Here is a 26,729-nt window from a genome sequence, read left to right as displayed (position 1 = left end):
TAAAGCCTTTTGAGATAGTCTGTTGTATGGCAAAGATCAGCACTGCATGACCACCATATTTAAGGCTTAAATCTTATGAATTTCCTTTATTAAAAAAGACAAGGTCTGGAAAAGAGAGATAAAAATTAATGGGTTAAAAACCCTTGGAAATTTAAGAAAAGAGATTCCATCACGAATGCGTGATGTAATAGCTTACCATCAAATTTGGTGAAACTCCCTATAGCTGGTTCACAACTGAGCCTCACTCTGACTTGCTTCTCATCACACAACTGCACATGTTATAATGATGTTTTCTTTCGCCCTACGGAACTTGGCTGGGGGCAGTGGGGGGGGGGGGGGGACAGTGCTATTAGTGGGGGAAGGGGAAATAGCTCGACCTATAGTTGGAGTGGGAAGGAGGGATGTTTGTTTTAGAGGAGGTGACTTCTTCAAATTATTAATTTTTCATGATGATAAAAGCGATGGTATCTGTTCATACAACGGATTTTCATTCTCTTGTACGCCATTCAAATTTTTGTTTGCGTTAATACTCCGGTTAAACCTATATAAATATTTTCATAATTGCTCATCAGGTTCCCTTTGCTCACTTTTTAAAAAAATGGTCTAGTCTTTATTTATGGCAGTATATTGGTGATCAGTATCTCCCACATGGACACCCATTGCAGAATACTTCTTGTGTCTGCACTGACGTGTTTGAGATATATGGTTTGAAACCTCCTACCAGTTTTTCCCATGTACGTGACAAAGCATTGACCGCACTTAAGTTTATAGATTCCTAAATCTAAGAAATCCTCTTTATTATAATTTACACTATTATGGTTATAAAATATATGACCATTACTGTTCTTAGTTGAAAATCAAACTTGATAGTTGTGTTTCCTAAATAACTTTGTGATTTGAAAAATCCCTGGGTTTGTAAAGGTAAAATTTGCGTATTTTGAACTTTAGAGATTCTCTGGTGTTAATTTTATGTTGCTCTTTCTTTTTACTTATAATTTTATTAATGGTATTAACATTGAACCCATTCATAATGGCTATTTTCAGGGCGAACTTTTCCCCCCTCCCCACTTAATAGCACTGTCCCACCCCTACCGCCCCCAGCCAAGTTCCAATGGACGAAAGAAAACATCATTATAACACACGCAGTAGAGTGGCGAGAGCAAGTCAGAGCGAGGCTCAGTCGTGAACCAGCTATAGGGAGTTTCACCAAATCTGATGGTAATTTTTGATAATGAGATAAAGTCTCTCATAGTGCATTGGCACTGCCGGTGGCTACAATTAGCCTACGCAGTGGCCTCCACGATATGCACTAGCCAGCGTCTTGGTAGGTGTGCTAGGTACCAACTGATGAGCCCAGCCTAGCACACGGGGGCGAAACGCGAGCAGCCAGGAATGAGTTAGCTGGAAAATTTATAATGTCCAATAACGGACCATTTATATTGGTATTATAAATTTACTCATTCAGGACAAATATTTCTGATTCCCTATGGGAATCAACATCTATATCAAACTTTTACGTCACGCATTCGTGACGGAATCTCTTTTCTTAAATTTCCAAGGGTTTTATAAACCCATTAATTTTTATCTCTTTCTTTCCAGGCCTTGTCTTTCTTAAAAAAGGAAATTCATAAGATGTAAACCATAAATATGGTGGTCATGCAGTGCTGATCTGTGCCATACGACATGCTATCTCAAAAGGCTTCAGATTTCTTCTACCAGAATAGCTTAATTTTGAAAGAAATTTCCATACGAGTTAAATTTTTTAAAAGTTCCTATGTGGATTTGGTCCCAATCCTACTCCGAGGCCAGAATGTCAATCTCTCTCAGTCATTACACAGAAACTACCAGATACAAACTCTGCTTGTAACATTTTTAAGTAAGATCGTACAAATTTAATATTGAAGAAAGATTGTTTGCAAGAAGTGTTAAACTACTTTATTAAATAATGTATATATTTTGTCTTCCGTGTTTCCTCAACAATTCATAAAGGAACTTCTGTTTTAAACTACTAGACAGCAACAATGAACATTGTATTCCGTTACGAGATGTTATGGCTGGCATACCATATTTCTAGTTATATTTCAATTCTAACATTGAAAATAACAGAAGGTTTTGCTAAAAGTGAGGACACTTTTATGTAAATAATGTGTATTTTATATCTTTAGCGTATCTCAAATAGTTATTAAAGAGGCTTGGGTTCTTCCACTTCTTTTCAATTTCTGAACAATGAGTTTTGTAATCTACCAAGTGATTTTATGGCTGAAGAAGTCTCAAACAGAGAAGAAACATGTCCCAAAATACGTTTAATATGTTTTATATTAAATAGTTTCAGTTGTAAAGTGATGTGTATTGATTGGGTGGACCATAAACATAATATTGTTTCTTAATTTTAACTGTACCAATACGGATCTATATGATGTTCGTAAATTGTACTAAGTGGTATGTTCCGAGCTGTCAGTGGAGAAATGGCATGGAATGACAGCAGCAGACGAATAAGCTTGAGTGGTGTCTTTTAAAGTAAGAAAGATCACAATATGAAGATTAAGTTGGAATTCTAGAGGACAAACTGGGACAAATATTCGTTTACAGGAAGGGGAGTTAGGGATTGTAATTCTTACCAAGGGAGATGTTCAATAAATATCCAATTTCTTTGAAATCATTTAAGAAAAGGCTAGGAAAACAACAGATAGGAATCTGTCACCTGGGCGACAGCCCCAAATGCAGATGAGTAGTAACTGATTGATTTGATTGTGATGTGCTTTGTGCCTTCTGTTGCCACTCATCTTCGATAGATGGGATTACTACTGCGTACCGAGTATAACAGCCTGCCTGAATATTGGTGGGAAGTAGATGGAAACTTAGATCTCTCTTCCTTAACATGCCATTCCTCTGGTTCATAAAATTTCCTGATAACTACTGGTACCTAACACACTGTTTTATCATAGCATTCCGGCTATTCAATCCCTACTCTGAGGCGCTGACTAAAATGAGCAGCATGCACATTTAATGGAATAATGGCAGAGGAGTGTTCACGGCTGTCTGCGGTCTGGTTATTCCAGCGCTGGAACATTCGACACATCAGCACTGTAGTACTGTTCGTTAAGTGAGAAAATTTTTGGTTTTTCATTTGATCGAGTATTTTATATGACAACGTTGCTTTAAATTGCTAAATTCCTACTGACATCACTGTAATAACTTATGCTGACTTCAATCATGGAACTAGTTTTGGGCTATTGATATTAGGCTATCATCAGCCATAAGGTCTTAATATCATACATATATATACATTATCATTACAGACTGTTACCGGTATGCCTTTCAGCGTTCAGTCCGCAAGCCTCTATGAATTTACTAAATGTTGCCACAATCCTCTATTTGCAAATAGTGCTGTGGCCACATTTAGTTCTATATCTCTTATCTTTAAATCGTTAGAAACCGAGTCTAACCATCGTCGTATTGGCCTCCCTCTACTTCTCTTACCCTCCATAACAGAGTCCATTATTCTTCTAGGTAACCTATCCTCCTCCATTCGCCTCACATGAGCCCACCACTGAAGCCGGTTTATGCGTACAACTTCATCCATCGAGTTCATTCCTAAATTAGCCTTTATTTCCTCATTCCGAGTACCCTCCTGCCATTGTTCCCATCTGTTTGTACCAGCAATCATTCTTGCTACTTTCATGTCTGTTACTTCTAACTTATGAATAAGATATCCTGAAACCACACACCTTTCGCTCCCGTAAAGCAAAGCTGGTCTGAAAACAGACCGATACAAAGATACTGTTGATCGCAACTGCGAGCTCACTGCATTAGCTTTACTACACCTTGATTCAATCTCACTATATTACCATCCTGGGAGAACACAGAACCTAAATACTTGAAATTATTGACCTGTTCTAGCTTTGTATCACTAATCTGACATTCAATTCTGCTGAACTTCTTACCTACTGACATCAATTTAGTCTTTGAAAGGCTAATTTCCATACCATACTCACTGCACCTATTTTCAAGTTGCAAGATATTATACTACAGGCTTTCGGCACAATCTGCCATTAACACCAAATCAGCAGCATAGGCCAGACTGATTACTAAATTTCCACCTAAATGAATTCCTCCCTACCATTTTATACCTTTCAGCAGATGATCCATGTAAACAACGAACAGCAAAGGTGAAAGATTACAGCCTTATGTAACCCCTGTAAGTACCCTGAACCAAGAACTCATTCTACCATAAATTCTCACTGAAACCCAATTGTCAACATAAATGCATTTGACTGATTTTAATAATCTATATTTAATTCCATAGACCCACAGTATGGCGAACATCTTTTTCCTCGGTACCCTGGCATATGCTTTCTCTAGATCTACGAAACAAACACAATTGCCTATGCCTCTTGTAGCATTTTTCAATTACCTGGCGCATACTGAAAATCTGATCCTGACAGCCTCTCTGTGGTCTGAAACCACACTGGTTTTCATCCAACTTCCTCTCAACTACTGATCGCACCCTTCCTTCCAAAATACCAGTGAATACTTTGCTTGGTATACTAATCAATGAGATACCTCAATAGTTGTTGCAATCCTTCCTGTTCCCTTGCTTATAGATAGGTGCAATTACTGCTTTTGTCCAATCCGAAGGTACCTTACCTTACTACTCTATGAAGCCATTTCATCCCTGCCTTCCCACTATACTTCACCATTTCAGGTCTAATTTCATCTATTCCTGCTGCTATATGACAATGGAGTTAATTTACCATCCTTTCCACTTCAAGTGGAATTTCACCAACATCATTTTCCTCCTCCCCATGCGCTTGGCTGTTCACAACATCACCCGGAAGATTTCATGATTGGGACAATTGGCGGATGAATGTTCTCCAGTATCGCGCAGTCGAGTTCCTTTTTTCTCTTCCTTACATGTCCTTGTTGTTCTGATCCTCCTCTTTTCCCTCCCCTTTTCTCTTTTACTTGGTTTATTTGGTTTTTATAATAAAGCAGCCTGGAGGTGTTTGGTTTTCTAAGTGTGGCCAAATGTTACGATCTTTGTAGAAAAAGGATAGTTGTTCTTTCAAAAGTTTTTTCATGTCTATTTCCCTACGAAGAAAATCATCTGAGATGATTATGTATGTCACTCCTTTTATGAAAATTGTAAACTAATCCTGTGTTCTAGTTCCCTTATATTGCTGAGATTTACAGTGAATATTATTATCTGAGATCGTGATCTATGAAATGCATTTGAAAATTGTCAACAATCCTGTGGGGTAGTTCCCTCTTACTTTCCTCCTCTTTAAGGGAGCTTGAGTATTGTTTTGATGTCCTGGATCTCTCTCGGACCTATTGTCCTTCTATTAATCTGTGTGTAGTATGCTAAAACATACTATTCCAATTATTGTTATCAATCAAAAAAATAGTTGTACATTCAAAAGATTTATAACTATTCCTCTACAAAGAATTATCATCTGAGATGATCACCTATGAAAACATTTGAAAACTGTAAATTACGTCTTGCATAGCAGTTCCTTTTTATCTCTTTATTATTTGTGAAACGGTTAATTTGATTCTTAAGGGAACTTTAAATATCTCTTTGGTGTTTTATATATCCAGGGTTTGTTTAGGATCTATTTCTGCTCGTATGTTAGTCTGTGTGTATTCTGTATTCTGCTAAAGTTACTGTTCCAATACACTTGTTCATCTAAAACTATCGAAAGGTGATATCTTGTTGTTGTTGTTGTTGTTGTCGTTGTTGTTGTTGTTGTTGTTGTTGTTGTTGTTGTTGTTGGTACCTACCATGGAAAACCTCTCCCACTATCCCCCCCAGTACTGCTTCTGGCCACTCTGCTTGTTCTCTTTGGTTGATGCAATCGACTTCTTGGTACAGTGTTGCCAACACTTTGAAATCGTCTTGTTTTTTCTAACAACAGTGATGGAAAAATTTATCATGCAGAAAATACAAAATTTATTTTGATAAGGCAAGCAATTGCCACATTAGCACAGGATAGGGTGGCATGGAGATCTGCATAAAACCAGTCTATGGACCGATGACTCAAACAACAACAATAATCAATCAACCATGTGCATTCAGGGCTGTCGCCTGGGTAACAGATTCCGGATCCTGCCAGCATGGCATGGAGAGCTGCATCAAACCAGTCTATCGACTGATGACTCAAACAACAACAATAATCAATCAATCATGTGCATTCAGGGCTGTCGTCTGGGTAGCAGATTCCGGATCCTACCAGCAAGCCCTGTAATCGTGACAGTGCTGAGGTGCTTAAGTTTGCTGTTGTCAGAGTTGAAGAACTGAAAAACTTTCACGACTTTACAAGAAACAATTATGCTAAATTGTTAGAGCATGGAAATACACGATTTTTGTCCTTGGACCCATCCATTGGGAGAATTTTAAGTAAAGTCTGATAGGCTTCGTTCTTATTTCCTGCTGAAAAAAAAGAAAAAGCCCTGTTATGTTGCGAACATTGTTTGAAGAGCCCTGTTTGCAACTATGGTTATCATTTGCTAGAAATCAAGTGTGTACCTGCATGATATTAAAAAACAACTAAAAGTATTAGCAGATTTAGAAGAAATGAACGACTACACATTTCTTGAGAATTTCTATAAAACCAGCACAGAATATATTAATAAGGGGACAGGAAGTTTAGAAAACATTGAGAAGTTCAAGCAGGTGCTATTAAAGAAGACACCTGGATGGATGGAAGTACAGTATATGCCACCCTGAATGAGGAACTTGTCACACAGAACAGAACAAACTCTAGTAGGTATTTGATTAGTGGATCCTCATAAACCTACAATTGCGAGCCAGTTGGATACATGGAATAAAGACAATATTTAGCCTATATATCAAATGGACTGGTACAGATTTTTTTCTGAAATGAGTACAAAATGTCTAGACTTTCAACACTTTTGTAATGTTGTACAATTTATTCTTTGAATTCCAGGAAGTACAACACCTGCTGGAAGGGTACTTTCTATCATGAATAGTATGTAGTCAAAAGGAAAATTTTACATTAAGTATTGAGACAATGAGGGCTATGTTCGTTGTATGACAAAATTGTGTAATGGATTGTAACAACTTTTATGATAAAGACCTAAAAGACTGAACTTCCTCCCATGGCCACTTCATCCGAGAAATATTCCTGCTATGAACATATACTGATATACAGTCCTCCTATGCATCTACATAAAATATTGTATGGGTTCTATTACTGAATAATTGATAGGCTCAATATGTTTATAAAAAGAATATTACTAAATCCCTGGCCTGTTTTTGCCATTTTAATGTCTCTCAGTAAAACATGGTCAGTCTATCTGCACAGCAGTTATTAATTATATAAAGATGTGACTTGTCATAATTTGGTTGCTGTAGGGTCGCTGCAAACTGATGCGCGCACCTGTTCGCTGAACAGCTCCTGCCAGTCCATCACAGGCACTCTTTCCATGGGATGTTGCACAGAAATATCATTCAGCAGACACCCCAAAACCTACATCATGGTTATAAAGGGTAATAAAATTATATTTATTCTTATATTGTGCTGATCCATAAAAAAAATAATAGGTACATTTTAATTTCAGTGGTTCGTGGTGTGGATTACCAAAGTCATGTCCTGGTTTGTGAACCATGGGCAACAGCTGAGTGGGCTAGTAAGCTGTCCTGAGATTCAGGATACCAATTGCTATGGAATGAGAGTGGGCATCTCGGACATACCCCCTCGTGTGTGCTTCTACAATTGTAGGGGTTTAACCTTGGTTACACTCTTCAATTGAAGATCCTCTGCATGGTGAGGGGGACTAGTAGCTCCTTTCTTGCGATGCCGAATAGAGCCCTATTGGGTAACCATTCGGTATACAAGGAGGAGGAAGCTAAAGCACCACCCAACCCTAAGGTGTAACGCGACCTGTGCCGATGGGGTGCATGGCACATGGGAGATATGTCTTGAACGGAGCCTTTGAGATACTTGGCGCCCTCTCGAAGTAAGTAGCCTTACCCGGGTATGCGGGGCTCTGCCTGGGCGGACATTATATTTCCCTAGCTACTCGTGGGACCTACATGAGTACCGTAGACACCCAAAAACCGGAGAGCTCCTCTGGGGCGTCCGAGAGAAACACCAGCTCGACAACAACCAATAGGGACTCTTCGGAGATACTCTCTGACAGTACGACCTCAACAGTAAGAGAGCTCACTCTAGAGGTGGGCAAGCTTCTAGTTCAGAAGAAGAAGAAGAAGAAACAGCGCTCCGGCGCTGAGAAGAGGAGGTACAAGAAAGCTTTAAAGGCCTGGGAGCAGGCCAAAGAGGGCCTAACTCCTGGAGCTGAGAGGCCTTCTACTGCCATGACGACGACTGCGGGGGGATGCAATGGGCACAGGAGGTGGGACCCTGAGAAGGGCTCTGCTTCCAGGGCACAGAGGACTCCACCCACCAAGACGCTAGTGGGTAAACGACTCCTGTCGGGGGCAACCCCAGAAGAAGATCGGCAAGCCCACAAAAGACCCAAGGTGGTGTATGCCAGGATAGCTAAAGCTGGGATCAGGATGGCCATAGCGTCTGTAGGATATCCTGACCAGCAGCTAACTGAAAAACAGGTGGAGTCTGTAGAGGAGGCTATCACCAATCTGACAGATGAGCTTCCGGAGCAGGGGCCCATTAAGCCTCAGTTCCTGGACTGCTATCTGTCGAGGGGTGCGGCCAACATCATTGCAGAGAATGACGAGACTGTAGCATGGCTTTCTAGTCTTGTTACAGATATGCAGCCATGGGAAGGAGCCAGGCTCACAATTGTGGGCATGGATAAACTCCTCTCCTACGAGAGAGTCATGGTCTGGATACCAGGACAACCAAAGGACAATAATGTCCTTTTGCGAAGAATGGCACGCCAGAACCATGGCCTAAACCCCAACAGCTGGAGAATCTACGACCGCAAGGAGGAGAGGAGAGGTGTCTGCCTTGTGGTCAGCATGGACTCCAGGGATGTGGAAAAAGTGGTGGGGAAGAAGATCTTCTGCGGGGTGCATGTTGCTACCTTCACCCTGGTGGAGGGCAAACGCGACAAGCAGAGGACCAACCCCACTACGGACAACACTGAGATCAGCGGGGGCAAGGAGCGGGAGCCTGGACAGGAGCCGGGGCCAGCCAAGCCTCAGGATTCACCGCGGGAGACGGAGCTGCACGTTCCGGAGACCGCATAAGGTAAAGCATTGCATGAAGGTAAGGAATGATTACTTTCATACAATCAAACATTCAACATTGTATAGTGGCCTCTACGGTACTCATAAGAAGTATTCAGAAAGGTGGGTTTTTGGTCGCCCTGATACAAGAACCCTGGCTTAGACAGGGACATACCATGGGACTAAAATGTGCAAGCTTCACTCTATTCAGTGGAGTAGCAGAGGAGAAGCCTAGAACATGTATACTAGTTAAGGATCATAACGCTTGGGCTATACCGGGCTTCATTACTAGAGACCTTGTAGCAGTCCTAGTGAGGTATGAAGAGGGCGGACTGCCAAGAGATCTGCTTGTCTGTTCTGCATGTTTCCCAGGAGACTCTGAATCTCCACCCCCGCTGGAGGAGTTCAAGATACTGATGATATGCTGTAGGAAACAAGGACTTAACCTCATACTAGGATGTAACACCAATGCTCATCATAGCATTTGGGGAAGCAATATACAAACCAAAGGGGAGAGAATTTCATAGAATTTCTAGTTACAACTGATCTTGAGATCATGAACATAGGTGATACCCCTACCTTCATTAACAAGAGGAGTAAGGGGATCATAGATCTTACCCTGGGTTCCATGGGAATCATACAGGAATTTAAAGACTGGAAAGTTTATTTGGAGCCTTCCTTGTCAGATCACAGACACATTGTGTTTCATATAGAGGGCTCCTTCGAGATCCCATCTTACAGGAATCCTAGACGAACCAATTGGATATCCTTTAGGGAGGACGTGAGGAGGGGACTGGAAGGAGGACCCTCAAATATAATCAAGAATAAGGAGGAGCTAGAGCTCAGTGTGAGCATTCTCACACAGACACTAGTTACCTCTTATGAATTAAACTGCCCAGTTGTTAAGGCAAAAAGAGTAACAGGAAGCTTCTAGTGGAATAGTTATCTTGAACACCTGAGGAGAAACACGCGAAGGCTCTGGAACAAATACAGGGAACTTCAAGATGAAGAAAGTCTAGATTCTTATAAAGAATCACAAAGAAAGTACAAGTCAGAAGTCAAAAAGGCTTCTAAGAAATCTTGGAGACAGTTTTGCGATTCCATCAAGAGTAAACATGAAGCGGCATGGCTTCATAAAATTTTAACCTTGGATGGAAGGGCAAGGCTGGGCTCATTGGAGTCGCCTTCAGGTGGATATACATCCACAGGGGGGAAGACCCTGAGCCTATTGCTTGATGCCCACTTTTCAGGTTCAGTAGTCACGAACAGAGAAGTAGAATCGAGCGGATCCTTCAGATCCGATAGAAGTGGTTGGAAGGACACCGCAGAGATTGTTACCCCAAGAAGGGTGAAATGGGCATTAAAATCTTTTGCCCCTTATAAAAGCCCAGGAATGGATGGGATCTTCCCAGCACTTCTTCAAGAAGTGCGCGCGGGCCGTATACCATACCTGGTCAGAATTTTTAGAGCCTGTCTCACCATGAGGTACGTATAGTCCTTGTGGCATCAGGCGAAGGTAGTGTATATACCTAAACCTGGAAGGTCTTCACATACTAGACCTAAGGATTATAGACCCATTAGTCTAACGTCTTTTCTTCTTAAGACTTTGGAAAGGCTGGTGGATAGACATATCAGGGAGAAAGTATTAAGAGACTGTCCCCTGCATCCTCATCAACATGCATAACAACCAGGGAAGTCTGTTGAGACGGCACTACACCAGCTTGTTTCCAGGCTGGAGAGCGCCTTGGATCAGCAACAACTTGCTATGGTGGTATTCTTAGATATAGAAGGGGCATTTAACTACGCATCTTTGGGCTCCATAGAACTTAGTCTAGAGAGAAGAGGCGTGAGCAGGATGCTCATAAAATGGATTATGGCCTCACTGCAGGGCCGCCAAGTTCTGTTTACCCTCAACGCAGTAAAGTTGAGAGCTAATATAGACAGGGGCTGTCCACAGGGAGAAGTATTATCACCAACATTATGGTGTCTGGTAGTGGACGAACTACTTACCAGGTTAAATGTTGGGAGGAATTTATGCCCAAGGCTATGCAGATGACATTAGCCTGATGGCACGGTGGGAAATTTCCCCAGTACAGTTTCAGAGCTCGTACAGAGCTCCCTACACAGGGTGGAAAGATGGTGCCATGACACGGACTTGTCGGTTAATCCCAACAAGATGGAGCTCGTGGTATTTACCAGGAGGAGGAGGCTAGATGGACTGTCAGAGCCTTTCCTATTTGGGAAAAAATTAGTTAAGACAACCCAGTTAAGTCCCTAGAGGTAATCCTCGAGGCAAGACTGAGTTGGAAGAAACATATAGACCATAAGGTGGATAAGGCTCGCAAGATTATGTGGGCCTGTCGCAAGGCCGTCAGAAAGACTTGGGGCCTAGGACCTAGGGTGGTCCAGTGGCTTTATATTTATATTGCACGGCCCACGATCACCTTCGCATCTTTAGTCTGGTGGCCAGGTTCTGACAGTAAAACTGCGACCAACAAGTTAAACAGTGTCCAAAGACTTGCATGTCTAGGAATAACAGGGGCACTGGATACTACACCATTATGTGCAATGGAGGCCATCCTATGTCTTCCCCCTCTTACATTTATATGTTAAGGAAATAGCGGGAATGAATGCTTACCGCCTCTGGTCACTCGGAGGATGGTCTTTCAAGAACCCGAATAGAGGTCATGCTTCTATTCTTACAAGGCTTCACCAGACCTGCCGTGCGACAATGAAGATCAGGGACCTGATGAAGCCTAGTTTTAACCTGAACTATAAGTTCACAGCGGTGATACCCACAAGGGAGGAGTGGGCCACAGACGCTGGGGCCCGTCTTAGGTCTGGGGGCTGTACATGGTACACAGATGGCTCGCGGACAGAGACGGGCACAGGCGCCGGGGTCTGGGGGCCTAAGACAAGGCTCTCCCTTCCCATGGGTATATGTGCTACTGTTTTCCAGGCCAAAGTATATGCAATACTGGCCTGTGCTGTACATGTATGGAACATGCCTGAACGTAGATGCATCCCCATTTGCAGCGACCGCCAGGCAGCATTAAAAGCACTATGCGCAGTTAGAACAACATCAAAAATGGTATGGGAGCGCCAAAGGATGTTAGATAAGCTGTGTGAACTTAGCCCAGTTACCCTATTATGGGTCCCTGGGCACACAGGAAACAGTGGAAATGAAGAAGCTGACAAACTAGCGAAACAAGGCTCAAAAGGTCCTTTCAAGAGACCAGAGTCCTTCCTAGGAGTGTCACTCAGAAGTGTGAAACAGATAATATCCCAGTGGACAAACCAGTCTCACTTAGACATTTGGAAGAGGCTAACCATAGCAAGGCAGGCACGTGAACTTATCAAAGGGTCTAGCTAAAGTTATAAAAAGGTCCTGATAAATTTGAATAGGACCAGAATACGAATGGTAGTTGGACTGTTGACAGGCCACAATACCTTACCGAAATACCTGCACATCATGAAAATCAGTCAGGATCCGATGTGTAGAAGATCCGGTAGGGAGGAAGAGACCTCCGTACATGTGTTATGTCAGTGCGAGGCTCTTGCAAGCACTAAACATCGATATCTTGGCTCACATTTTGTGAGCCTGGAAGACATCAGGAATGCCAATATCCAGACACTGGTATAGGAGCACTAGGGCTGGACTAGGCAAACCCGTTTAAGGGACACAAAGGGTCTTCAAAGACCTACGTGTGGAGCCCTGCAATTCGCAGGGCTCACCCATTCCTTATCTATCTATCTATCTATCCCAGACATATTCTGAGTCATGGCTATCCTTGTGCTCAGGTGGCTAGGACTATACAATCCACCGGTGGTCCCTAACCTGTTATACGAGAGATTCACACTGAAACTATGTGTAAGTGGGGTAGCATCCTGCTTCACAGAATTTTTACCAAACACGCTCAGAACATTTTAAGCAAGCTTATGGGAGTAACTGAGCCCCACTTCCATTTGAAAAGTGAGGGACTCCTTGGAAACAACTCAGTGAATGAAAGGGAATTTGACAGGAAGCTATTCTACAGAGTCTTAAGGTTCTTAACTACATGTAATTATGAAATTAAACTTAAATAATAGTTATAAACAAAAGATAAATTTCTGAGAGTTAAAATTTAAAAAATAAATACCGGTACTAATTTCTTAAGTCTATGTACCATTTATAACATCTCTTTTAAAATACATTTCTACTATGTATGTCTCTAATTACAGCTGGAAGGAAATTCCAGGAGCGTATAGTTCCAGGTATGAATGAGTTGCCATAACCTATGTCATGCAGTAAATTGGGAAGCTCAGCAGGGAAGAGGTTTCTGGTCTTGTAGGTATAGGGGTTGTAGTATAGATGTAAAAGAAAGGGCATATAAGTCTCTGGTAAGACCCCAACTAGAGTATGGTTCAGTGTATGGGACCCTCACCAGGATTACTTGATTCAAAAACTGGAAAAAAAAAAAAAAATCCAAAGAAAAGCAACTCCATTTGTTCTGGGTGATTTTCCAACAAAAAAGTAGTGTTACAAAAATGTTGCAAAGTTTGGGCTGGGAAGACTTGGGAGAAAGGAGATGAGCTGCTCGATTGAGAGGTATGTTGATACAGATGTTGATTCCCATAGGGAACCTGAAATGTTTGTCCCGAATGAGTCAATTTATAATACCAATATAGTAGTGTTGGCTACTGAATGCATGATTCGAAGCAGCGTATAGATTCATTCAAGTGTCCGAGTGAATCGATTCACAGGAACGGCGAGCTCATGGCACACGATTCAGCTTACTCCCAGCGGACAGTGTTGAGTGACGCACTCAATGGACGTTGAGGGGAGCCGAGCTTCCGCTGCAGCGAGACAGTGAATCATGGCACATCGAAAGAATCGCGAACGAGTGCGGCTCAGTGAGACACAAGATACACATGGCTCCTTATCGGCTCACTGGACACTGGCGGGTGGCGGAGAGCCGAGCTTCCGCTGCAGCGAGACATACAGTGAGCCATGGCACACCGAAAGAATCGTGAACGAGCACGGCTCAGTGAGACACAAGATACACACGGCTCCTTATCAGCACACTGGACAGTGGACAATGGCGGAGAGCCGGGCCTCCTCTGAAGCAATACATACAGAGCCACGGTACACTGAAAGAATTGTACGCTAAATGGACTCCCGAGCTCAGCTCATTTGAAAATAATACCCACTTGCACTCACTGTCCTTTTCTTACAGGGAGGGTTAAATAATAGATGGATTTATTTTCAGTGTTATAAAAAGGTAGTCAAAACATAATTCTAAAGTAGCTAGTAAGTAGGTAGGCTATTAGGTTATACTATTTATTAGTTTAATGAACAGCTGCAGTCGCTTAAGTGCGGCCAGTATCAAGTGTTCGGAAGATAGCAGGTTAAAACCCCACTGTCGGCATCCCTGAAAATGGTTTTCCATGGTTTCCCATTTTCACACCAGGCAAATGCTGGGGCTGTACCTTAATTAAGGCCACGGCCGCTTCCTTCCCACTCCTAGCCCTTTCCTGTCCCATCGTCGCCATAAGACCTATCTGTTCACAATTAAGTATTTATTATTTTCCACTTAGTCGATACAATGATTGCTTAAGGCAATTTAATGGTTAAAAACGGTACATGTTTCGTATTTTATCAACATCTTCAGCCACATAACACTGTTTAGATGAAAAATATATAAAATTGACAAAGTAATGCTTAAGAGGAAGTGTCCTTAAAATTAACATTAATGTTGTCAATCTTATGTTAATTTTAAGGACACTTCCTCTTAAGCATTACTTTGTCAATTTTATATATTTTTCATCTAAACAGTGTTATGTGGCTGAAGATGTTGATAAAATACGAAATATGTACCGCTTTTAACCATTAAATTGCCTTAAGCAATCATTGTATCGACTAGGTGGAAAATAATAAATACTTAATTGTGAATCTATTGAAGTGCGATACGGACCATGAAACTGATTTTATGTAGACCTATCTGTGTCGGTGCGATGTAAAACAACTAGCAAAAAAAAAGTTTAATGAATCTTAGTATTATAACTTAGTTGACATTTGACAATTAATTAAACTCGACTCTAGCCTGCCCTACTACGAGTCATGCTCATGACCACTCAAAAGTACCTGTTTTATATTGGGAAGAATGGCTCAGTATTGTCTCAGTTCGTATGTCACACCATTGCACAAGACTTCAATAATATGTGGACAGTAAGTGAGCCGACTGATGCAATAACTTAACCAACAGTATGTTGAATTAGAAAACCAGTGGGCTACTGTACATCTCGGGTAGCCTATACAAAATATGACGATTTAAAAAAATCCTCTGCTGATAGAAAAATACTGTACATATTTTCAAAACTGACCTAGCGAGTTGGACATGCAGTTAGTATCGCGTAGCTATGCGCTTGCATTCGGGGGATGGTGGGTTCGAATCCCACCGTCGGCAGCCGTTAAGATGGTTTTCCATAGTTTCCCCACTTTTACACCAGGAAATCCTGGGACTGTACCTTAATTAAGGCCATGGCTGCTACCTTCCTAATACAGGACCTTTCCCATCCTGCGTCGCCGGAAACCTTCGATGTATTAGAGTTACTAGCATTTTTTTTTCTAAGAAAGGAGCTCATAGTATAAAGACCAGATGGCTGCAGCGAACAATGAATGCTGCTGCTGCTGCTGCTGCTGCTGCTGTCTTACCATTACATACTACACAGTTGCAGTAGGAGCGGTGACTCTAATGTGCCGTGAATCGGATCACTGCATCGATTCAGTAACGTGAACGGAATCAAATTAATCGATTCAGTAAAATGAATCGAATGTCCCATCACTACAATATAGTTGGTCCGTTATTGGACATTATAAATTTTCCAGCTAACTCATTCCTGGTTGCCAGCGTTTCGCCCCAGTGTGCTAAGTTGATCTCATTAGTTGGAAAATAGCACACCTACCAGGACATATGGCTAGTGCATACCGTGGAGGCCACTGCATAGGCTACGTGGAGCCACCAGCAGTGCCAATGCACTATGAGAGACTTTGTCTCATTTTCAAAAATTGATGCCTGCCTGGCCATCAGATGACACAGATGTTGATTCCCATAGGGAACCAAAATGTTTGTTCCGAATGAGTCAACTTATAATACCAATACAGTTTGTCCGTTCCTGGACATTATAAATTTTCCAGCTAACTCATCCCTGGTTGCCAACGTTTTTGCCCAGTGTGCTATGTTTGCAGCTAACTCATTCCTGGTTGCCAGCGTTTCGCCCCAGTGTGCTAAGTTGTTTGAAATGAGTAGCAATGAAGAAAAAGAGAAAAGATACAAAGAATGTTAAGGAATTTTCACATGAAATTATGAAATATAGTCCGCAATATGGCAATAAACTGCATTTGAGCAACTGCTAGTATATGTGGTCCCTGTCTACCAAGGGCAAATAGCCTCTTCGGAAGGTGAATGTGTGTATGAAGGTCCAGGCCACCTTCATATCCTTGAGGTTAGAAAGGTGAATGACAAAATCTCATGGTTCACAGCACAGGATGTGGAAAGTAAGAGGAAACCGTTGCATTATGATCCTTTGGATTTCCCAAGAACCAGCAGATCAAATTTATGATGATATATAGGTTAATTAATGGAGGAACTTAGCTGCCAATCTTACATCGAACTGAGGAGATTGGCACATGACCAGGACTATCAGAGTACTGCTGACAACTCCTTTCAGGGTTGACAACGTTAGAAGCAGCTTATGAAACACTCAAGTCTATAACTTCCTACAGGTCTCCCTCTTGCTTTCGTTTCCTCAAACTTAGCCTCCATCATCTGTTTTGATATCCTTCCTTCATTCTTTTACATGTGTAAACCATTTATTCTGTTCTTCTCAATGCTGTCATTTAACTTGTCTACTCCAATTTCCAACCTGCCATCTCCATTTCTCACTCTGTCTTTCCTATCACACATCTTATGAATTTCATTTCACCGGAGTGAATTTTACTCTTCCCTCTTTTTAGTCATCACTGCACATGTTAATGTGTGTATAACATATTTTGTACATTACTCCCTTACACTCCCTCAATATCTTCTCTCTCAAAACTAGGTTCCTACATTCTGATAGCATACATTCACCTGCTGCATTCTTTTGCTAATATATCCAGCCTTCCATTTTATATTAGCTAACTTCCTAGATATTTGAAGTTGTCCACAATTTCAAGGTATGAAATGTTATACCTTGCAAATACTCATTTATTCTGAATATTGTTCTTTGAAGAGTGACACAGGAATGTTTATAAAACTATTAATTTAAATGATCATAGTGACAAACTCCTCCTCTGCGAACCATGTGACCATGCCGCGGTGGGGAGGCTTGTGTCTCCCAATGATGCAGATAGCCGAGCCGCAGCTGCAATCATATCAGATGGTATCTGTTGAGAGACCAGACTAACGAATGGTTCATCGAAAGGGGGGTAGCAGCCTTTCGGTAGTTGCAAGGGCGGCAGTCTAGATGATTGAATGATACGGCCTTGTAATAATACTCAACATGGCTTAGCTGTGTTGATACTGCTACACGGCTGAAAGCAACGGGAAACTACAGCCGTAACTACCTCCCGAGGACATGCAGCTCTCTCTGTATGAATGACGTACTGATGATGGCTTCCTCCCGGGTAAAATATTCTGGAGGTAAACTAGTTCCCCATTCGGATCTCCGGGTGGGGACTACACGAGAGGGGGCGATCATCAGGAAGATGGATACTGACATTCTGCGAGTCGGAGCGTGGAATGTTAGAAGTTTGAATCATTATGGTAGGTTAGAGAATCTGAAAAGGGAGATGGATAGGCTAAAGTTAGATGTAGTTGGTATAACTGAAGTACGTTGGCAGGAAGAACAAGATTTTTGGTCAGGTGACTACCGAATTATCAACACAAAATCAAACAGGGGAAATGCAGGAGTTGGTTTAATAATGAATAAGAAAATAGGCAGTGGGTAAGCTACTACGACCAGCATAGTGAAACAATTATTGTCGTCAAGATAGACACCAAACCAATGCCCACCACAATAGTGCAGGTCTATATGCCTACTAGTTCAGCGGATGATAAAAAATTGAAAGAATATATGAGGAGATAGAAGATTTAATACAATATGTAAAAGGTGACGAGAATCTAATTGTGATGGGAGACTGGAATGCAGTGGTAGGCCAAGGAAGAGAAGGTAATACAGTAGGAGAATTTGGATTGGGACAAAGGAACGAAAGAGGAAGTCGGCTAGTTGAATTCTGCACTGATCATAATTTAGTCCTTGCCAATACTTGGTTCAAACACCACAAACGACGGCTGTATACGTGGACGAGACCTGGAGACACTAGAAGGTATCAAATAGACTTCATTATGATTAGGCAGAGATTCAGAAACCAGGTGGTGGATTGCAAAACTTTCCCAGGAGCAGATGTGGACTCTGACCACAACTTGTTGGTCATGAAATGCCATCTGAAGTTGAAGAAATTGAAGAAAGGAAAGAATGCAAAAACATCAGATCTAGACAAGTTGAAAGAAAAGAGTGTGAGGGATTGTTTCAAGGAACATGTTGCACACGGACTAAACGAAAAGGCTGAAGGGAACACTATAGAGGAAGAGTGGACAGTCATGAAAAATGAAGTCAGTAGGGCTGCTGGAGCTATGTTAGGAAGGAAGAAAACAACTAAGAATCAGTGGATAACTCAGGAGATACTAGACCTGATTGATGAACGATGAAAATACAAGAATGCTAGAAATGAAGAGGGCAGAAAAGAATACAGGCGATTAAAGAATCAAGTGGATAGAAAGTGCAAGGTAGCTAAAGAAGAATGGCTGAAGGAGAAGCGCAAGGATGTCGAAGGCTGTATAGTCCTGGGAAAGGTAGATGCTGCATACAGGAAAATCAAGGAAACCTTTGGAGAAAGGAAATCTAGGTGTATGAATATTAAGAGCTCAGATGGAAAGCCAGTTATAGGGAAAGAAGACAAAGCAGAAAGATGGCAGGAGCATATCCAACAGTTGTATCAAGGTAAAGATGTAGATAATTTGGTTCTGGAACAAGAAGAGGCTGTTGATGCTGATGAAATGGGAGACCCAATTTTGAGGTCAGAGTTTGACAGAGCTGTGAGTGACCTCAATAGGAACAAGGCACTGGAATTGATGATATTCCCTCTGAACTACTGAATGCCTTAGGAGAAACCAGCATGGCAAGGTTATTTCATTTAGTGTGTAGGATGTATGAGACAGGAGAAGTCCCATCCGATTTTCGGCAGAATGTTGTTATACCTATTCCCAAGAAAGCCGGTGCTGACAGGTGTGAAAGCTACCGCACCATTAGTTTAGCATCTCATGCCTGCAAAATTTTACCACATATTATTTACAGAAGAATGGAAAAACAAGTTGAAGCTGAGTTGGGAGAAGATCGATTTGGCTTCAGAAGAAATGTAGGAACACGTGAAGCAATCCTGACTTTACGTCTGATCTTAGAGGATCGAATCAAGAAGGACAAGGCCACGTACATGGCATTCGTAGATCTAGAAAAGGCATTCGATAATGTTGATTGGACCAAGCTATTTATGATTCTGAAGATGATAGGGATCAGATAACGAGAACGAAGAATTATCTACAATCTGTATAAAAATCAGTCTGCAGTGATAAGAATTGAGGGTTTTGAAAAAGAAGCAGCAATCCAGAAAGGAGTGAGGCAAGGCTGCAGTTTGTCCCCTCTCCTTTTCAATGTTTACATAGAACAGGCAGTAAAGGAAATCAAAGAGAAATTTGGAAAGGGAATCACAGTCCAAGAAGAGGAAATCAAAACCTTGAGATTTGCCGATGATATTGTTATTTTATCTGAGACTGCAGAAGATCTCGAGAAGTTGCTGAATGGTATGGATGAAGTCTTGGGTAAGGAGTACAAGATGAAAATAAATAAGTCCAAAACAAAAGTAATGGAGTGCAGTCGAACGAAGGCAGGTGATGTAGGAAATATTAGATTAGGAAACGAAGTCTTAAAGGAAGTAGATGAATATTGTTACTTGGGTAGTAAAATAACTAACGATGGCAGAAGTAAGGAGGACATAAAATGCAGACTAGCACAAGCAAGGAAGAGCTTTCTTAAGAAAAGAAATCTGCTCACTTCAAACATTGATATCGGAATTAGAAAGATGTTTTTGAAGACTTTCGTGTGGAGCGTGGCATTGTATGGAAGTGAAACATGGACGATAACTAGCTCAGAAAGAAAGAGAACAGAAGCTTTTGAAATGTGGTGTTACAGAAGAATGCTGAAGGTGAGATGGATAGATCGAATCACGAATGAAGAGATACTGAATCGAATTGGTGAGAGGAGATCGATTTGGCTCAATTTGATGAGAAGAAGAGATAGAATGATAGGACACATCTTAAGACACCCAGGACTTGTTCAGTTGGTTTTTGAAGGAAGTGTAGGTGGTAAGAACGGTAGGGGTAGACCAAGGTATGAATATGACAAGCAGATTAGAGCAGATGTAGGATGCCGTAGTTATGTAGAAATGAAAAGGTTAGCACAGGATAGGGTGGCATGGAGAGCTGCATCAAACCAGTCTATGGACTGATGACTCAAACAACAACAGTGACAAACTGGAAAGAAGAACCCTACAAACATTTTTGCAGCATAACCAAATATTCAAGAGAATTTTTGAACATGAAATGAACATCTGAATCTGACAGAATGCCATTACTGGAATACTATATTAGAATACGGTATCCTTGCTATTCAGTTTGTTCCTAGAATAGAAACAGTATGCCTAATTCATAAATTTATGCAAACAATTTCATCCATCACTTAAGGTATTCCATTTCACAGCATTAGTTATGATAAAAACAGAGCATGTTCAATTTACAACCCCTTCAAGAAACCTGTAGAAACTTTGATACTGTTGTTCTTTGTAATTTAATTCATTCCTCCACCAGTGGCTGAGAGTTATTATAAAAAGTTAAATCTAAGTTCAACCTAAATTCTCTAATTCCATCAGATGTTTGAAGCAGAATGCTGCACAAATAACCATGCTTTCTATATTAGACTTCAAAAGATTATGAGAACTGCAAATAAGTTAAGACAGTAACACCGGGCGAGTTGGCCGTGCGCGTTGAGGCGCGCGGCTGTGAGCTTGCATCCGGGAGATAGTAGGTTCGAATCCCACTATCGGCAGCCCTGAAGATGGTTTTCCGTGGTTTCCCATTTTCACACCAGGCAAATGCTGGGGCTGTACCTTAATTAAGGCCACGGCCGCTTCCTTCCAACTCCTAGGCCTTTCCTATCCCATCGTCGCCATAAGACCTATCTGTGTCGGTGCGACGTAAAGCCCCTAGCAAAAAAAAAAAAAAAAAAAAAAGACAGTAACACCTCAGATAATAGAGTCAAATGCTAATTTTATACTACCTACATACATTTTTACAATTTTCTTCATGTCGCACCAACACAGATAAGTCTTATGGTGACGATGGGATAGGAAAGGCCTAGGAGAGGGAAGGAAGCGGCCGTGGCCTTAATTAAGGTACCACTTGCTTGATGTGAAAACTGGAAACACCACAACTACCTACATCAGGTGCTCAGATCCATCTCTGGTAAGATACAGCATGCAGACTGTGCTGTCTCTCCTGGTATGGGCCAGATCAAGTTTGTTACTTTCATTTTTTCTGTTTCACTGTCATCCTTGGCTCTGACATATGAAAGTTACAGAAATAGGAGTGATGCTAGCAGTGCCAGTCTTTATGCAGCCAGTTCCTGTGATGAATAGGGTAAAAGTGTTGTTCACAGAGTCGGTTGGTGTATGTGTTTCAATAATAATAATAATAATAATAATAATAATAATGTTATTTGCTTTACGTCCCACTAACTACTTTTACGGTCTTCGGAGACGCTGAGGTGGCGGAATTTAGTCCCGCAGGAGTTCTTTTACGTGCCAGTAAATCTACCGACATGAGGCTGTCGTATTTGAGCACCTTCAAATAGCACCGGACTGAGTCAGGATCGAACCTGCCAAGTTGGGGTTAACCGTCTGAGCCACTCAGCCCAGCTGTATGTGTTTCAGTAGACTTGGGAGGATGATATGTAACAGCACCTTCTGACTCAGTGAGAAAAATAACAGGAAACTACCTAACTCCTCATTTCCCTAGTATGCCCCTTCAGTGACACCTAGGCTTTTTATGACAGCTGACGGTGGATCTGTTGAGGTTCTAACCAGCCTTCAGGCTGAACACACTACATACCTACATACATACATACATACATACATACATACATACAAAACCGTTATTAATTCTTGGTTGTAAATAATATTTGTATGTTTACAATAATTTCATGCTGTTGCTAATGGCATAATCTCAATAATTACGTGCTTGTTTTGTAATAATACAAGTATATCTATAATTATAATGGTTTATTATTTTGTGGAGGGTTGTGAACCAACTGGCCTCCTTTCCGAAGGCTTTCGTATTTCCTTCTGTAGTGAAAAGATCAAACCTGACTTGTAATGAAGCTAAGCAGGAGCTAGATTACTTGAAATAACACCAAAATTATCAAAAGTCCAGGTTTTACCTGCTCAGTCAGTCAAAAGGACTAACTTTACCTAAGTCAAGAAAACAGTCACACCTGAAATACCATATACAAATTTTGATGTCCTGTTAACGGTTGTTGTTGTTGATACTTAACACTGACGATTGAAAATTTGTCGTTCCGCGCGCAGCTGAATGTAGCGAGTGCTGGGCTGCGAGAAGTAAAGCATTGATCATACAATAATCACGTCAAAAGAGAATAAAAGTATTGGTTCGTGTTCCCCAAAAAAATTCTGATTCAAGCAGTCAGCCTTGATGAAAACTCCCAGATTATCTCAAGGCCGTAAGAAACTATTCTCCATAGAAATAGCTCGGAAGAAAATGACCTTTATTTAGTTTACGAATAATGAAGTTGTCAAGCTAACCTCTTCTAGAAATTACTTCAGCAGATCTTAGGAGGGCCAACAACCTACGTCAACCTGTCAAATTCCAAATACAACTTAACAGTGTAATATAACTAAGACAGCCCGCCAAGTAGCCAATAAGTAATTTACAATTATGGTCTACGTACCATTGTGCGCTGACGACAATTTTCCAATTTTGGCAGTTATATCTGCTGTCAATACCGCATACTGCTGTTCATAATTCTCCATCAACGACGCCATCTTTGTAAGATGGTCAAGGAGTACAGATGTGTTCATTAGCCTGTTTTCCTTCCAACTAGGCTGAAAATTTACCGTTGTTTTTCCCCCTTCATTCATTCATCATTCATTCATTCATTCATTTCTTTCAATTAATTCCAACGAGCCTGCAGGCTCATACATAGAAATTGCACAGAATATTACAGAACCAGAAATGTCTCTTGTGAACTGCTACAATCTTCAATCATCTCTGTAAACAAAAAGTGTGTTACTTTTTTTAATCCAGTGAACTAAAGAAGTGTAGTAATATGTCCTTTTGATCTTGTTCTTTATATTTTGCGACCAAATGAGAGAATAAAAGGATTTAATAGCAAATACACTATAGACAATACGTAACATCTTGAGAGATATCGTAAGACATTGACCGCCAGCGAACCTAGCGGTGCGGCCTTGAAACTGAGTGGTATAGCACACTATACAGTGTGAATTGCGCCGAAAGTGTCAGGTTCCAAGTCCTTTTTAATTTATGAGTGGTTACAGGAATTTCCCCATTTCACATCAGGTGATAAAATTATGATGATGATCATTGTAGTTTAAAGAGGCCTATGAAACGTACGAAATGTCATGACAATTTAGAAATCCAAAATCATTCACTGTCCATAATTCCAAACGTCATGACGAAGAATGAATGGGTGAATATGAATTTAAAACAATCAATGGACCCGAACCGCAACGCCCCAAAGTCCAAGAAACTAGCACAAAAACAGTAGTAATGACGAAGGGACCGCTTCTAAAGCACAATCTTGAAACGATCATGCTTCATGTCTAAAGGGGTCAAAAATCTTGGTCAACAGCCCCTCATAATGGTACTTATCGCTAGTAAAGTAAAACCATGATATTTGTCATGTTGCGGTACTAATCAAAAGTAGCGTAGAATCGCGGTATTCCACACATTATGGTACTACTCACAGGTAATGTAATACACGAATGTAACGCAAACCTATGGTAGGCAACGCAAACCTATGTGGTGTTCCTCACATAGGTGGACTAATCATAGGGACTAGTATTATCCCGTGATGTTCCTTACATAGTGGGCACTAATCATAGGCAACGCATACCCACGGTGTCGCTCATATAGTGGTACAAATCACAGGCAACGCCCATACCCGTTGGTAATAATTAAAGGCAACGTAAGCCAGTCGTAATCCACATGTAGTGGTACTAATCGCGGATACTGCACTTCTGGCAAAAACTCTGTTGCTACTAATCACAAGCCTACTGTGTGCCTAACATAGTGGTACTACTCGCAAGTAAAGGTGACCCACGATGTTCCCCGCGTAATGGTACTAATTACAAGTAGTCTAATGGTTCTAATTCGATCATCGCTTGGTCGTCCCTTTTAGTCACCTCTTACGACAGGCAGGGAATACCGTAGGTGTATTCTTCGTTTGGGTCCCCCACCCAAAAGGGGTAGTGTTTTTGGTCCATAAGATCTATTTTATTCCACTCAAGTCCGGTTAGGACTCACTATCAGCTACTTGGAATGCGCCACGTGGGAGTATCACCTCTTCCCCTGGTAAAATTAAATTCTGTGACGTTTGCAGCAAAGAGGTAATTGAAAGTTGTTTTATATTCCCCCTAAGGAGATATACTGTAGATATGCTCATTTTAAAAATGCACCCACTTTAACACTTCGCCTTAAGTAGATTCTCAGAAAACAATTAATCAATCAATCAATCAATCAATCAACCAATCAATCAATTAATACTGATCTGCATTTAGGGCAGTCGCCCAGGTGGCAGATTCCCTATCTGTTGTTTTCCTAGCCTTTTCCTAAATGATTTCAAAGAAATTGGAAATTTATTGATCATCTCCCTTGGTAAGTTATTCCAATCTCTAACTCTCCTTCCTATAAATGAATATTTGCCCCAATTTGTCCTCTTGAATTCCAACTTTATCTTCATATTGTGATCTTTCCTACTTTTACAAACGCCACTCAAACTTATTCGTCTACTAATGTCATTCCAGCCCCATCTCTCCGCTGACAGCTCGGAACATACCACTTAGTCGAGCAGCTCTTCTTCTTTCTATCAATTCCTCCCAGGCCAAACTTTGCAACATTTTTGTAACGCTACTCTTTTGTCGGAAATCACCCACAAAAATTCGAGATGCTTTTCTTTGGATTTTTTCCAGTTCTTGAATCAGGTAATCCTGGTGACGGTCCCATATACTGGAACCATACTCTAGATGGGGTCTTACCAGAGACTTATATGCACTCTCCTTTACATCCATACTACAACCCCTAAACACCTTCATAACCATGTGCAGAGATCTGTACCCTTGATTTACAATCCCATTTATGTGATTACCCCAATGAAGATCTTTCCGTATATTAACACCTAGATACTTACAATGATCCCCAAAAGGAACTTTCACCCCATCAACCCAATAATTAAAACTGAGAGGACTTTTCCTATTTGAGAAACTCACAACCTGAATTTTAACCCCGTTTATCAACTTACCATTGCGTGCTGACCATCTCACAACATTTTCGAGGTCACGTTGCAGTTGCTCAGTATCTTGTAAATGATTTATTACTATATAGAGTGATTCCACTCCTTTACTCATATCATTTATATATTCATATATATATATATATATGAATATATGAATATATATATAAGAAAATATAAAGGTCCGATAATACTGCCTTGAGGAATTCCCCTCTTAATTATTACAGGGACAGATAAAGCTTCACCTACTCTAATTCTCTGAGATCTATTTTCTAGAAATATAGCAACCCATTCAATCAGTCTTTTGTCTAGTCCAATTGCACTCATTTTTGCCAGTAGTCTCCCATGATCCACCCTATCAAATGCTTTAGACAGGTCAATCACGATACAGTCCATTTGACGTCCAGAATCCAAGATATCTGCTATCTTGCTGGAAGCCTACAAGTTGAGCTTCAGTTGAATAACCTCTCCTAAAACTGAACTGCCTTCTATCGAGCCAGTTATTAATTTCACAAACATGTCTAATAACATCAGAAAGAATGCCTTCCCAAAGCTTACATACAATGCATGTCAAACTTACTGGCCTGTAATTTTCAGCTTTATGTCTATCACCCTTTCCTTTATACACAGGGGCTACTATAGTAACTCTCCATTCATCTGATATAGCTCCTCCGACAAAACAATAATCAAATAAGTACTTCAGATATGGTACTATATCCCAACCAATTGTCTTTAGTATATCCCCAGAAATCTCAGGGAAAACTTGTGAGGAAACCATTGAGATTGTCAGTAGCAGTCAGTTGGATGAACGAGGAGAGGAGTTATTGGAGAAATTGGATGTTGGAGCACCATCAGGACGAACTGAAGGAGGGCA

The 26,729-nt window shown here is 41.0% G+C and overlaps 1 protein-coding gene across 1 annotated transcript in view; it reads right to left on the bottom strand.

Moving 5' to 3' along the window:
* Vti1a (Vesicle transport through interaction with t-SNAREs 1a) overlaps positions 1-23,391 on the bottom strand; it is a 67,588-nt gene extending 44,197 nt beyond the window's left edge. Inside the window, exon 1 of the mRNA XM_067155148.2 lies at positions 23,273-23,391. Coding sequence (XP_067011249.1) covers positions 23,273-23,366 — 94 coding nt within the window. The 5' untranslated portion in view covers positions 23,367-23,391. The remainder of the gene's footprint in view (positions 1-23,272) is intronic.
* Between the last annotated feature and the right edge of the window lie 3,338 nt (positions 23,392-26,729).

The sequence above is a fragment of the Anabrus simplex genome, chromosome 1 (assembly GCF_040414725.1).
Source record: "Anabrus simplex isolate iqAnaSimp1 chromosome 1, ASM4041472v1, whole genome shotgun sequence".
Classification (NCBI taxonomy): domain Eukaryota; kingdom Metazoa; phylum Arthropoda; class Insecta; order Orthoptera; family Tettigoniidae; genus Anabrus; species Anabrus simplex.
The sequence above is the reverse complement of the archived record's forward strand: the minus strand, read 5'-3'. Positions and strand labels throughout refer to the sequence as shown.